General features: G+C 42.8%; 1 protein-coding gene across 2 annotated transcripts in view; it reads left to right on the top strand.

Moving 5' to 3' along the window:
* Positions 1-15,711, top strand: part of FMN1 (formin 1) — a 414,086-nt gene that overhangs the window by 245,394 nt on the left and 152,981 nt on the right. For both annotated transcript variants that reach the window (XM_061180550.1, XM_061180551.1), the window contains 2 exons: positions 7,356-7,417; positions 9,366-9,454. In XM_061180550.1, the coding sequence (XP_061036533.1) occupies positions 7,356-7,417; positions 9,366-9,454 (151 nt within the window). The remainder of the gene's footprint in view (positions 1-7,355; positions 7,418-9,365; positions 9,455-15,711) is intronic.

Here is a 15,711-nt window from a genome sequence, read left to right as displayed (position 1 = left end):
TAATTGCACCTATAAAATGGCACCTTGCGGCAGAGTACATGCCTGGACTTAGGCAGGAATTGGGATTTTTGCTTTATAAGATTGAGTGATTTGGAGCTTTGGGAACAGATTAGATGTGTCCCTTTTGGGACTGTCATTTCTTTCACCTGCCAGCCAGCTCCTGTTGACTGTGTCATTTACACTTGCCTCCTGTTTCCATCAAAGCTCGACTAAAGGTCTAACAACTAACATGACACACTAGCAGGCATTTGGCAATGTAGATAAGATCGTAAAATATATTCCCTCTATAGTTGCTATTCTTTATGTGTCTGGAGGCATCTTTTGTTTGTGTTTCTTCATTCTCTGTGCCTTCGCTTCCCTTTTTAGTTGGTTCTGGCATGCAGTATAAAATTGCAATTATTAATATCTTTTCAAGAAAATTGGACTTTATATTACTGTAGATTTTCTTCTAAGATAATGCCTTTTCAAGTTTCGGGTTTCTTTTTCCTTTTTTTTAGAAATTCTTTTTTGCCATGATTGGAACCACAGTATTGATTATTGTCAATAACTGCGAGTAGTTAACAAAGATTGAAGTTTGTCTTATGACGTATATTAAGATAGCATACTAGAATCAAATTAAGTATTCGCAATAGTTAAATAATGGTGAGGTTATGGATTGTACAATACACAAACGACATTTTCGTGGCATGGGCTGTCTGTGGTTCCCACTGGGAGACTGCTGATTGATGTAAAAAGCATGTGATGCCATTCAGAGGCAGAGGTTTCTGTATGGACTGTTGTGGGTAGTTGGTTCACTGATTTTTCTTTTTTTAAGGTGGTGAGAATTTTAGGTGGAGTGAGTATTTCTAGTCTAACACTTATAAAGGCTAAAAGAAGTACAATCGTAGTCCTGTCATTGGTTATGGAACTGAGCTTGGGAAATCATGCTTTGTGACTTCGTGCCTTAGTTTCATCACCTATAAAACTTGGGACAGCAGTAGCAGCCACCTCATATGATTAAATGTAAAACACTTAGAGCAATGCCTGGCTCACAGGAAGCTCCCGATAAAGGCTAGCTACTCAGTGATTAAGTATTCATCTCCGGTATGGTCTGCCTACTTTCCCACCCTCTGGTGGAGTGCACAGAGATGCCTTTAAGCTGCGTAATAATTGCCGCCCTCAGCATTTCATCTGGATACGTGCATGGAATGAGGCTTGGCCCGTACCTGTGTCTGCACAGGTGTGCCTGGTGCCAATCGGAGGAGGAACATGGTGGTCAGTAGGGAAAGAGTGAGGTGTATTGAGGAAGGGCTATAGGAGAGCTATGGCCATCATGAAGAGACTTGGGTACAGAGCATTCAGCAGGGCACGTTCTGTGCAGCTCTTGTCCTGGCCTCTGTGTGGTTCTTTCACCCTTCACACTCCTCTCTGCCCAGCCCCCTTCTTTTCACCTCTTGCCCAGTTTCATCACGAGCTTGGTCTTCATTCTCAGTGATGGCCTCGTTGTTGGGAGGTGAGACTGTGGGGAGATATCCCTGCTCTGCCTTCCCTCAGCTTTCAGATTCTACCACAGGCTCCTTCCTTCCATGACCCCACATCCTTGCCTTTCTCTTGAGAGAGGTCAGAGGAGTTGGTTTGTGGCAGGTTTGAGGGGTAGATTACCTGAGAGTTTAAAAAACCCAAGGCCTGGGACTTCCATGGTGGTCCAGTGGTTAAGACTCCGTGCTCCCAATACAGGGGGCACGGGTTGATCCTATCCCTGTTTGGGAAACTAAGATCCTGCATGCCACATGGTGCGGCCAAAAAAAAAAGAAAAAAAGAAAAAGAAATAAAATAAAAAACCCAAGGCCTTCCATATTACTTTCCCCATTCCATTCTCTTTTCCTTACAAATTATTTATCAAGCCCTAAAAATATCAGTCATTTGGTCGAAACAGGTGAGTTTTATGTTGGCTACTCAGGAGCTAACAATGTTAACAAAATAATTTTTTTCTTTTTTTTTCATAAACTTATTTATTTTATTTATTTATTTTTGGCTGCATTGGGTCTTCGTTGTTGTGTGCGGGCTTTCTCTGGTTGCGGCGAGCGGGGGCTACTCTTCGTTGCGGCGCGCAGGCTTCTCATTGCGGTGGCTTCTTTTGTTGCAGAGCACGAGCTGTGTAGGCATGTGGACTTCAGTAGTTGTGGCATGCGAGCTCAGTAGTTGTGGCTCGCGGGCTGTAGAGCACAGGCTCAGTAGTTGTGGCGCACAGGCTTAGTTGCTCTGCAGCATGTGGGATCTTCCCGGACCAGAGCTCGAACCCATGACCCCTGCATTGGCAGACGGATTCTTAACCACTGCACCACCAGGGAAGCCCTAACAAAATAATTTCTATTGATAATCCAGTAATCATCTTTGCTTTCTTGGGCTGAGAATAAATCTAGTCCATTTGCAAAGGATTTTTATACACCCGCTTGTGAAGAGGTGTCATGTCAACTACTGAAGGACAGAGAAAGAAGCATACAGTGGGCTAATAGAGGCTGTTTTTAAAACCCACATCAGCCAAAGCCTGGTAAAGCAGCCATCTTTCGGTGACATCTTCCACACCTTGGATGACCAGGTTTACCTTGGCTAATCTAACAGAGTGTGCCTTTCCTACTTCAGTCTGCCACGTGTTTCTTGCCCAAAGATGCTCCTCTGTCAACAAGAACAGCGCCCTTAAGTAAGTACTTGTTTTGTGCTAATTAGAAGTCCTTCAAAACAGCAAACGCTGTCCTGTGTTTATTTGGACGAGGTGCACTTGGGGTTAGAAAAGCGTTCAGGGTTAAAAATGGCTGGAGGGCTGCAAGAATTCTTGCCAGTTCTTTCTCCTTACCCTGGTCTTGTGAAAAGCTGTCTCCAAACCAGAGAGGGAATTTACCTATTGTGTAAGACCCTGACCCCGTGCCTGTGCCTTAAGCAGGCACATAGTTTTTATGTGCGCCTGTTAGTTTGAATTTGTGATACTGATCTGCTTTTTGTCCCTGCTGACGGTTATTATATCTTAATGGGCGAAACCCTACTCTAATGATCCTTGTGTATATAGTTCTCGGAGTACAGAGCAGGCACCAGAGGACCACATAAAAACGTTTGCCTCAATTTCCCTGCAAAAAAGGAGCCCAGAAACCAGACTTGACCAAGTAACAGATTTTTAAAGGTAAAGGAACCCAATAAAATTACCAGCTTTTCACAGCGTGTGTCTACTTCCTTTCGACATATTGTGAAGTGTAGGTGAAATATTCTAACTGAACTGACAGTGGGAGTGGGGATAACTAAGGAGAGAGGGAGATAAAAGTAAAAACCACCAGCCATGATTGATACCGCAGAAGCAATGAATTGTTGGGGGTCCCCCCTTTGTGGATTTGGCACTTCACCTTTCTGACACCACATGCAGGAGTGTTGGTATAATGAGCCCCATACAGATGGAAGCAAAGCTAGAAGTACTTGGAATTACTGTATCAGGGCTTTGAGGCGCACTGGAGAATTGTGTAGGCTGGCATTTGCTTATTCAACTTTTACAGTAAAGAGGGTGTTTGTCTGTGAGTGTGTGTGAGAGAAAGAGAAATAGAGAGAGTGTGCGTTTACAAGTACAAAGTGGAGGGGGCTACCTGATCCTAGGTAACTACAAAAATATTTTAATAAATGACTGATTTCTTTCTACAATGTAATCTTCAATTAACTAAATGGGTTCATGGGATGCTTCTATGTTGGTTGGTGAGTGCCTTCAAGAATCAATTCTCTAGGGACTTCCCTGGTGATGCAGTAGTTAAGAATCCGCCTGCCAATGCAGGGGACACGGGTTCGATCCCTGGTCCGGGAAGATCCCACATGCTGCAGAGCAACTAAGCCCATGCGCCACAACTACTGAAGCCTAGAGCCCGTGCTCTGCAACAAGAGGAGCCACCGCAATGAAGAGTAGCCCCTGCTCACCACAACTAGAGAAAGCCCGCGCACAGCAATGAAGACCCAATGCAGCCAAATAAATAAATAAATAAATTTTTAAAAAAAAGAATCAGTTCTCTAATACACTGTCCCGTATTTGGGGAATAGCATGTTCAGGTATGGATTCTGGCCCTATGTACGAACTTAAACTGTTCATGGTGAATAGGAGGTAGGATTATGTACATGCAAGACAGCTCTCCTATGAGTCACAGGACTTAGGCTCTTTTTACGTTTCAACCCTTTGGCCAATAACCTAACCTTCCCTGAAATCATTTAATTTCCTTAAGCTCTTGGGCTCAACCAGTTGATCTCTTCACAGTGCTGCTTCCACCACTGAGTTTTATTTTACTTTTAAGATCCTCGTGGAAGAGGAGAAATCTCAGTGGAATACTTGGCGTTGACCCTAAATTAATCTCTCAGTCTACTTCTTCCTCTCCCCCATTCCTCCCCCAAGGATGAGATTGGAAGTGTAGCTCGGGGCTAGGAAAGGAATGGGCTCAAAAATCAGGCCAAGGCCTTAGGACTTCACCCAATATTTAAAAGAAAGACATCTGAGGTATTTTAAACATCAAGTAAAATTTTGAGACCTGTGTTTTAAAAAAAAAAAAAAAAAAAAACTTGGGTGGTACGATGAAGCGTGGATTGGTGGGAAAGATGGAAATGAGAGGTAAAAATAGGTTAGCTTTCTAAATGGACCCGAAGGTTAGCTTTTTATATTTCCCTTAAGACATTCGATACATTATTTTTTGTAATTAGAGTTTTTGTGCATGTAAGTTTTCTATTAATGCTTCCCGAAGTTGGGTCTCGAGCAGGGTTTTGAAGGACCAAAAGGGTTTAAATTGCAACTGCTCCTATCTGAAACACTCCAGAATTCTAGAAAGTTTCATTTATAACACAAACTACTCAGTAATGGCAGTCTTCTTTCTCTGATTCTTTCCAGATGTTGAAGGAGATAAGACATTAACAAGCATTAAAACACATCCACAGTGTGTATATTTAACATCCCAATAGTCAGTTTGTAGGTACCATTCTGATTTCACACCATGCTTTATACGCTGAGCCAAGCATACATCTTAACCTCACTTAATGTTTTCAGTAAGTGAAATTAGACCCATTCTATGGATATGTTGAGGTTCATAGAGCTGAACCTGCCAGGATCACGTAGTAAGTTTTGCTCCCTCCACAGCAGTCATCTCGGTCTTTTTCTGAACCTTGAGCTTGTTCCTTTATCAGGATTAGAAATATCCTTCTGCACTTACCTCTCCCTGGAAGGCTTTTCTCCCAGACACTCACAGAACTGACCTGCTCAGCTCTTAGCTTAAATGTCACCTCTTCAAAGAAGCCTTCATCCATTAACCTCTGTCATGTTGCTCATGTCTCTGCTTTCTTCATATCATTATCTGTAACTGTTTATTTGTTTATTTTCTGTCCCCTAAGGTGGAGTATAAATCTCATGAGATCAAGTGCTTTGAACGTCTCAGACACACATTTGATTTATGTAATCACAGCATTTTAGAACCGTTTCTAGAACTTGGTGCACGTTCAACAAGCATTTATTCAAGGGATGGGTGAATGAACGAATGAATGTCGCCAGAGCCCATGCTTGTTCTCCAGTCCCATCCTCCCTACGTGTTTTCCTCTGCTTCCTAGCATACTGCGGGGGAATTGGCTGAGGGTATAACCCATCAAACTGTGTATCTGGGACCCAGACTGATTAACTTCTGAAACTCAAATATTTACTCACTAGGAAAGGAAGCCAACAGATCATTCTCTTTCCCATTAGGTAAGATTACTTGATTATATGTAAGCTTGCAGTTCATGTGCAGTACCTAGTTTAGGAGTGAACGTTTCTGATAAATTATTTTTAGAATTTTACCTTTTCTTATCGCATTCCCGTTGGCCGATTTTTATAGGAGACTATTAGAATTTACATAAACTAGACATTGTTCCTGGCCATTTTTTTGTTTTTTTAAAGCATCAGACATTGAAAAATGCCTGGTCCATCTAATAAGTTAGTGAATTCATATTATCCCCACACACAGTGTTCCTGGGAGGGTAAATTCTTGCCTTCTTTCCTCAAGCGACATTTTTCTTTTGTGGTTTCAGATTGGACTTTTCAGAAGGGTAATTTTCCTTTGTCTTGGTGGAATCTGAGACGACTGACTTTGTCACTAGCATATTAACCTCTTTTCTCACTACCCCACGTAGCTGAGGAATAGCTTGATGATTAATTCCTCTAAGTTAGAGAAGGTGGCCTATGAAGGAATTTTAAGTACATTTCTCGGTGTTCTGTGAAGTTACATGATCTTAGCTCCGTTAATTAAGTTTATTAAGATTGTATAAAGGGGTTCATGTGATTCTAAACCACAGAAGAAGCAAAACAATTTGGAAGCAACCTGCCCTTTACCTTGATCCCTACCTTCTCCAAAAACCGTGGTGTAGTGCCAACGAACAGAACAATGGTTGACGAGCAGAATTTTAAGGCATTCTAAATATTACTGGTTGGTTTAATAAAATTAATTAGCCTGCCACGGAGAAAATTTACTAGCGTGCTGGTTAATTTCACAATGTAAAGTCAGAGAAGGGAGGTGGGGTTGAGGGAACAAACCTTATTAGTTTTGAATAATTATTTAAAGATGTGGAGCTGCCTATTTCAAGCACTTTGATTGCCAAATCCATTAAGGCTTTAAAATCTCAATGTTTGTATGCTGGTGTATATGGGAAGGAATCTCTCTAGATGAAATCACAGGCATATTAGTTAACAGCTAAATAACTTATTTAACATACAGAACAGCAAATAGGATCCAAATAAAACCATGGGAATGAGAACTTGCCTTAAGACTGGCTCGTGGGAGGTTTCCATAATCTTAATTTGCCACTGATGCAATTATTGCTTTTTCTTGTCTCTTTAATCCAAACAAGATGTTTGCAGCGGCCATGGAAAGGTGCCTGAAATCACATGCCTGAATTCATTTAATTTGCCAACATCGTCTTTTTTTCTCTCTCTCTTCCTGGTAATGGGCAAGAGTCAGTTCTGGTGCATCAGGTACTAAATCTCTTCAATTACCAGCCGGGAAGAAAGATTTAACCTTGTGTTTCAAACCTACAAACTGATTTAGTTTTAAAGCACAAACACTTCTCCTGTGGAGCCTAAATTAAACTGCAGAAAGGATGCAGAGCTTGAGGAATTAAACCAGGCAGGGCCAAGGCTCAGGCCAGTGATCGGAACCATTTCGGTTTCTTTCACGGGGGCCCCTGGTGCAAAAGGAAAGGGAGCTGGAACGAGCCGAAGGACAACCTGTGTGAGAGGGGGCAATGTTACATTGCTTGGAAGCTAGACATGGAGTAAATGTGAGTGCAGGGGAGTCCAATCTAACCTCTTATCCTTTTTCTTTTTCTCTTTGGGGGCTCGGCAGCCATTTTTAACGTGGATGATTCTGTGGTTGATCTGGAAACCCTGGCGGCCTTATATGAAAACGTGAGTATCAAACACCTACGGAGCCAGAGTTTCCAGATTTTTGTATCTTAACTAACTTTAAAAAAAGTTAATGTCTAGAAAATGGTTATTTGTGGCTCCTTCCACCTGAAAAGTCACTGAGCCATTCATGTTCTTTGGCAGTGGGAGTTGTGACATTGCATGGAAGAGATTAAGGCACAGAAATGCAAGCTCAAATGAGAGCGAACACTAGGTTCTTGACCCCCCACTGTGGTATCTGGGTTAGTAGATTTCTTTTGCAAGGGAGGGCAGTTCAATGTGGAGGCCACTTCTGTGCCGTGGAACCCAGCCCAGCCCTGTGGCTTGCAATCAGAGTGCATGAAGCTAAGTTACCAGCTTAACACTGGTGTACACCAGTGTCATCCTCTGAGGAATGGGGGGGATGCTGTTACCAGCTTGCATAATTACTTTTAGCCCAAGTGAGCTGACGGCATTGATCGTGGGAAATAGTATAGGATGGTGGGTGTGTGTTTTGGATTTAGAGTGAGATACTCTCAGGTTTGAGGTCGAGCTCTACCATTTACTGCTGAGTGGCCTCAGGCCAGTTAAATTCCTTAAACCTGTTTATCAGTACAATGGGGATTATAATGGGCTCGGCATGATTTTTGTGAGTATTAAAAGAGAATTCAATCTATGCAGCAGTAGCAGTGTATTTTGAAAATAAACAGTGCTGTACACATATATGGTCTTCAAATGTGGGTTATATGTGGAGATCACCAGCGTAATTGTCAGGCTTTCTTGAGACCATGACACAGGAGAGTCACAATTCCCATAATTGTTAACTGTTCTGGTTCGCTGACTCTGTTAGGATTTGAAAACATAGACTGAAACAGATTCTCTTTACTGAAGTAATGCTATTTCCCAGGAAGCTACCCGGAGCTCTATAGCATGCTATGATTACCGAGCTCAAAAAACGATTTCATTTCAATACTTAGGTCCCCTGGGACCTTAAGTGTCTCAGAGAAAATTTCCATAGTGTGATAATCCAGCCTAGCGGGATTGCCAGTTCCCTTCACATTTCTATCTACATCCTTTGTATGTATCAGGAACTGTTTGGTACGGACGGGGTGGGAACTTCCCACGTTTCTATCAGGAAGGCTTTCGTTAATAAAGAAGGTGCACAAATCCTAGGCCATCGGGAGCTAATGGCACATTTGTTGAATACCTGGAGGGCATCATGGTATTGTGGAAGAAAGGTGTTCCAAGTCAGGCTGTTTGCCAGGTACTGAGTGTAAGCCTCAGTGGAGTCATCTTTAAAACAAGGATGCAATACTTGATGTCGGAGGACTTTGTAAAAGGCAAAGTGCCTTCTAGGATGCTTTTAGTTATTACCTCGGGCTCAGGACTGTGCACATGATTGGTACTTGTTAGCTTACAGTAGAGGTAAACTACATACAACTGACATAGTTGCGCAAATTGAGAAAGTATGAGACTAAACGCCAAAATCAGTGGCGCGGACAACGAATGCTTAGAAAATTCAGACAGAGAGAACCTGCTGACCAGAAATTTAAAAATCAGGAGCCTACGTAAGTTAGGAGGGCTGTTTGGTTCTGAGGATGAGGAAAGCAAATACTAAGGACAACTTGCCCCTTATCCTATCTTACAGGGAAAGATGCAGGGGATTCAAAGGTTAGCAATCAAATGTCCTGGCTTCTGTATCCAGCTAAGGTCACTTGTTATGACCATTTAGTTTAGCCGGTAATTCCCAAACATTAGCATGTCTCAGAATCACCTGGAGGGCTTGCTGAGCTCCCCCCCCCCCCACCTCTGGAGTGTCTTATATCCGGGGTAGGGCCAACAATGGGCATTTCTAACTAGCGACAGGTGGTGTTGATGCTGCTTGTCCAGAGACCACACTCTGAGACACACTGCTTTAGACCGATTCTCATTGCTCACTTTTTGTGTGTGTTTTGTTTCTATTTCAACACAGAGAGCCCAAGAGGATGAACTCGTTAAAATAAGAAAGTATTATGAGACATCCAAAGAGGAAGAATTGAAGCTACTGGATAAACCTGAGCAGTAAGGATGCTTAAACACTTTTCTGTTAACAAAAGGAGAAGGGCCATCCCTATCTTCCTGCCTCCCAGCTCCGAATAACCAGATCTCAACTGTGCCAAGCTAAGTCACAGCAGCGTCATTCCCGTGACCTATTGCATGCAGCAGAATGACCTGACTGCCGGGAAAGGCAGCCGGGAGATTTGTGCTGTTGGATATCATGTCTCAACCGCTCACCCCACCCCTCATGACTCCCCTTTTCTTGTCCTAGCAACTTGTTAATTCCTCCTAGACTAAACATTCTGGCCCAAAGGGTAACTGAGGAAGGGAGAGGTTACTCCTCTGTTTAAGGTTCTGCTGATGCAGTTAAAAGGGATGATGTCAGAGTCACAGAATTCAAATTGATTTTCCGAAATATCGTATCCAGTAAATGTAGCCTGAATGTGCCAGCTTTCTCCCCAAATTCTCTACCTGCTCTGCCCAATTTAGATGTGACTTTTTCATCCTCCCTTTGCATGTGCTTTTGCTTCTCTCCAGTCACTATCTGGAGGTGTCTGCTCTCTAGTTCGGGGTGTTCCACACACTTTGAAAGCCCAGAACTCTAGTGCATAACTGAGTGACTCTTGTCCTTGGCTGGGCTCTTGGGGTCTACAAACCATGGATAACCTTCTGGGGCTCTGCAGCCCGAAGGACTCTGTGAGAATGTGGGATGGGTCCCGAGTGGACAGAGGGCTACTTAGCTTGTGGCTACCTTGAGTGCTTCCTGCCCAATGCAGGCTGCGCTTCTCAGCCTGGAGATGAGGCAAGGAATAGGAAACAAATAGGAAATTGACTGGGTTTAGGGTAACAAGTCAGCCCCAGAGACATTCAAGGGTCAGTCGCTTATACTGAAACCTTCACACCTTGCCCTTGGTTCCTCTAAAATGCCCCACTCCCCTTGGATGCCAGGGTATTCAGGTCCAGAAAAAACATCTTTCAATGACTGGGTGAGGAATTTCTAGGTTTACTCAGTTATTGACAAACCTTTATGATAATTCGGGGACCCTTAGATGACTGGCTCTCACGTGGAGCATATGCCCGGACTGTCCCCCCAACACACACCCAAAGTTAGTTCATGAAGCCTAGGAATATTGTGAATCAATGCAGATGGGCTTCCCTGCCCTTCTGTTCCATTGACTTGAGCCCCCCGTCCTTACCAACCCCCACCCCGACCCATCCTGTGGTCCACTCCCAAGTCTTGTTTCCTAATATCATAAATTCATTCCCATTAAGGTGCTGACGACCGAAGATGAAGTGACTAATAATGGGATATTTAGACACAAGACCATGAGGAGTATTTGAGGACTGTCTTAGTCAGTTTGGGCTGCTATAACAAAGAATCCTAAACTGGGTGACTTATCAACAGCAGAATTTTATTTCTCACAGTTCCTGAGGCTGGAAGTCTGAGATCCAGGTGCCAGCATGGTTGGGTTCTGGTGAGCACCCTCTTCCAGGCTGCAGACTGCCAACTTCCCTTTGTATCTTCACGTGGCAGAGAACAGAGAGGGGAAGCAAGCGCTTGTGTCTTTTCTCCGAAGGGCACTAACCCCACTCATGAGGGCTCAACCCTCATGACCTAATTACTTCCTAAAGGCCCTACTTCTTATTACCATCACTTTGGGGGTTAGGATTTCAACTTATGGATTTGGGGAGGGGGACACAAACATTCAGTCCATAACAGGGACAAGAGGGCATATCAAGCATTTCGGTAGTGCCAACTATGCCATGTTAAGCAATGATACTCTAAGCCCAGAGTTGGTAAACTTTTCCTATAAAGGACCCAGTAGTAAGTACTTTAGGCTTTGTGAGCCATTACAGTCTGCTGGAACTACTCAAGACAACCGTTGTTGCTTGCAGAAGCAAGTGTAGACAATACCTAAACAAATGGGCATGGCTGTGTGCCAATAACAGTTTATTTATGGATGCTGAAATTTGAATTTCATATCATTTTACATGTCACAAAATATTCTGGTTAATATTTGATTAATATTAATATTTAAATGGTTGATGTTTTTCAACCATTTAAAAATGTGAAAACCATTCTTAGCTGATGGGCCATACAAAAACAAATGATGGGCTGAATTTGGCCTGGGGACTGTAATTCACCAACCCCTGCTCTAAACTATGGAATGGCCCACTTGGTAAAATGAACCGTGGGTCCCTGCTCCTGGAAGGGTTCCCCTTTTCCTTCCGGTGTTAATGCCTTTCTAGCATTATTTTTCGAGATTAATTGCCAGGACACAGAATAATGGCAGCAGGTAATTAACAGATGACTTATTAAAGTTCTCCTGCTTTCTCTACTGATGATCTGGATGGAAGAGTGTTTTTAAAGTTTGTAAATGGTCATTGTAAGGGCTTCCTGAACATGCTAAGCTCTTAGTGACAGCAAAGAAGATGGTCATGTTGTCTTGGTGATATGCTTGGGCTCAGCTGCTAGAGGGTGAGGCCCAGAGAGGTAGGGCCTCCAGGGCTGAGTGATTTTCACCTTTACTCCTGACCTCCTGCACAGTGTAGCATTTGTTTGATTCATGCCAGAGTCTGATTTTCTGGCAACTGATTTGCCATTAGTTCCAAGTGAGTTGACTATAAGCATGTTTTGCATGCTGGAAAATATGGATCGTTTATAGTTTCAGCATTGCAGTTTCCTAAGATTCCTGTGGTGCCCAGGCTTTAAATCAGAGCCTGGAGAGGCTGGCCTCCTCACTCACCTCAGCAGCTTTCTTGCGCCACAGAGCCAGATTTAGAAAGTCATTTCCCGCAGAGGTGTCATCTGCTTGGGACCAGGCTGTCTGAGAACCACTCCCTTCAGCAATGGCCCTCAACTCTGTTCACACTCTCCTTGGGATGGTGGTGAGGCGAGGGGAGGCTCTACTGGGTTTGATTAGGCCTGATGTGTGCTTTTTGTGGCCTAAAGTGAGGACACCATATACAGCCTATTGGGATGCTCCACTGAGGCCCACAGCTGCTTTGGGATCCCCCAAAAGAAGACATATTGACGTTGAAACAAGGCTCTGTTAGCATCCTTCTCTGTGGAGGAACATAGGTTACAGCATGCACAGACACCTGAAATGATATCATTCAGGGCTTTGAGGAATGATAAACCACATGTTAGTCCCTTGAAAACAGTGGGCCCGTTGCATCAATCCACCTGACAGCCGAGTTGCTGTGGATGTGTGACCCACGTACTGTGAGGTACGGAATGTTTCTGCTATGTATCGGCTGTACTTACGGTCCATCCTAGGAAGATCAGCCTGCCTTAAGGAAAGAAGAGGAAGGTCCCTGGTCTGTGGCTCTTTGGGGGTATTTAGTCCTTTCTATCTCTGGCCCTAGGGTATAAAGTTAGACTAGTCCAAAAGGAAATCAGTCCCTAAATATTCATAAGTACCATGGCCTAATAATGCCCAAGACCCTCTCCTTGGGGATGTGTAAAAGAGGGCTTACGCCTGCCCTTATGGGTAGAGTATAAAACCCACATGTGGGAGATAAGATATTAGACACTTCATAGCCTTTGAGGTAACCTGTACTTCTGGTACTTTGTCAAATAACTGGGAAATGGTGCTTTCCTCGAGACTTTGTTTTTCCCAAATTTGCTTCTCTAGTATTTTGTATCTTCACCTTCTACCAGGTGACCAGGCCCAAAACCCACAAGTCATCCTGGACTCTTCTCAGTATCCCGTGGGATGGGTCAGCTACATTGGGTCTGGCAGCCTCAGTCGCTTTCTCACCATTCGCCCCTCAGCATCCACACTGCAGGCCCTCTCTCGTTCCCCCTTAGAATATTCCAACCGCTCCCAGCCTCAGATCTGCTATCACTTCCAATCAATCAGCCGAGCCATTGCAAGGGCGATTTTCTAAAACAAAAAGCTGAAAGTGTCACTCCTCTGTTTAAAACCCTTCATTCATTCAGAAAATGCTTGAACTCTTTATTTTAGAACACAAAGCCCCATTTTAGCTTCTTCTCACCTTTCCCCACGAATATCATTCAGCCTGTCCAGGCTCTCGCTGGCAGTTTCTTACATGTGTCCTGCACAAGGACCAGAGGACTCCCGGAGACCTTGGCTGACATGGTCCCTCCAGGGCTCTGACTTTGATGCCCTGCGTATGGCTTCCATAGCTCCTATTTTAGGCCCCATCACCGAGAGCACTCATCACACTCGTGGTAACTGTGGATTTATTTCTCAGGTGATCAAGAAGGAATTGTATTTAAGTTAAATTCTGTTCTCAGGTCTTAGCATGGTGCCTGACACACTGTAAATGCTTCATACACATCTAAAGACACTAAAATTCTTGGTGACTGATGCTGTGGTATTTTTGGTGACACATTCTCTACAGTTCTATCCAAAAGTATTGTGAAATTTCTGAATTTCCCTCCCCCCCTCCAACTCTGGATATGTGCTTCGGCCCCTTCTCCATACACAGAACATTGGGTCTTTAAGATTTTCTGAGAGCCTTCCAAGTGCAAGCCCTAGTTCCAGTAAAGCTTTGATCCCAGGGAACCTTGTAGTTCTATTTTACTCTTTTTTCTGGGTAACACAAATTGCTTGAGCCTGTGGGCTCATCTCCTCATTGTTGGTCCTAAACCTCCTTTTTGGAGACTAGTTATAAGTAATTGTTTATACAGCATTTCCTTCTTCTCATCTAAGACCTTGCTGGTAAGCTGGGGTGTTGATCTGTATATTCTCTCCATCAATTCTTCACTCGCTGTGTTCATTTAAATGAGGAAGTGTACCCACTCGGGGATCTGGGTCCTACTTAGGGAGTAGTGTTTCATGGTCGCATTTGGAAAGGGAGAAATGCAGGGTGCTACACTTGAGGTAGCTCTCAGCAGCGTCTGAATAAGTAAAACTTCCCAAGACTCACTACAGGACCAAATGCCTCCAGTCCCACAAGCTTTTTACGGCTCATGTTTGTGAGAACTGGTGATAGCCCTGATTTCAGTCATAAATGAATCAATGGTTTAATACTAATTTTACAAAGAAACAATTCACATATAGAGTGTAATTTTTTCATCTTGTCCTAATTCAGAATTCCTTTGGGTTTCCACTTTTATATCCCATCACATGGTTTTCATAATAATCAGAGTTACAGAACCTTAAAGCAAAGGTATGTTTTCTTTTATGGGCATTCTTTGCTTCCTCTCAGTGTCATTTAGGAAAAAAAAAAAAAAAAAAAAAAAAGGATTATGACCTGGTTGTAGGATAAATAAGAAAAACAGTTGATTATTAGAATCTTATTGAAACCCAAGTGTCCATAAAAGAGGCACAGAGTATTAGCTAAGGAAATTTCTTTGGTTATGGAAAGAAGGGGGCTCCAGCTTTGCTCCTAGGTAAAAGCATTCTTGGTAAGAGGTTAAAAAATGTCAAGGTAATGATGTTATGGTTTGACCAAGACTTTCAGAACTATCAGTTAATCATCATTTCAACCCCCAAATGGATTTAAAAGCTTTTAGTGGATTCTCTCCTTTTCTGAATTCATGTCCAACTCTTTCCATCCATTTTAGTGTATACCCCTACCTCGGGTGGTTGGCCTAGAGGATATGTAGCTCTTCCAACTTAATTTTGCAAAGGGCACCAGTGCCCAGCTGCTCAGACAGTGAGTTTCTGTGTGTAGGTCAGTACTCACCTTTAGCTTTTAAGATCTGTCTTGCCATAGTTTTTAAGAAACTTTAGATTGTGCCCACTTAATGAGTGCCTCCTTTGTTCCAAGCATGGAGTTATGAAGTCCTGTCTGTGTAGGTAAGTTGTTGTGGAAAAGTAAACAAATACCTGCAGAATAGAATCATTATAGATTATTATAATTGTTTGAACAACAACAAAAAAAATAGTAATCTAACTTCAGAAAGAGATTATTTTTTCACTTGTCTATAGACATTTGCCTCAAGTCTTCCCCTTACTTAGCCCGTGTTAATACACCATTAGAGAATGCTGCATTATAAAGGGAGTCTATTGTGTTTTTTTTTTTTTTTTTCCAAACACTAAAGATTAATGCTTTCCATTTCGGGTTAGTCTTACTTGGGTGGCAAGAGACAGATAGCTTCACATGGTTCAGTATACTTGCATTAACTTTCTGTTCTTAATTTATACACCATATGTTTGCTCACCATTACAGAAACGTATTTTTTTTTTTTTTAATTTTTAAAATTTTTTATACAATTTTTAAAGGTTATTTTCCATTTACAGGTATTACAAAATGTTGGCTATATCCCCTGCGTTGTACAATATATCTTTGAGCCTATCATATAC

The sequence above is a fragment of the Eubalaena glacialis genome, chromosome 2 (genome assembly GCF_028564815.1).
Source record: "Eubalaena glacialis isolate mEubGla1 chromosome 2, mEubGla1.1.hap2.+ XY, whole genome shotgun sequence".
Lineage (NCBI taxonomy): Eukaryota > Metazoa > Chordata > Mammalia > Artiodactyla > Balaenidae > Eubalaena > Eubalaena glacialis.
Note: the sequence above shows the minus strand (reverse complement) of the source record. Positions and strands in the feature narration are given on the sequence as shown.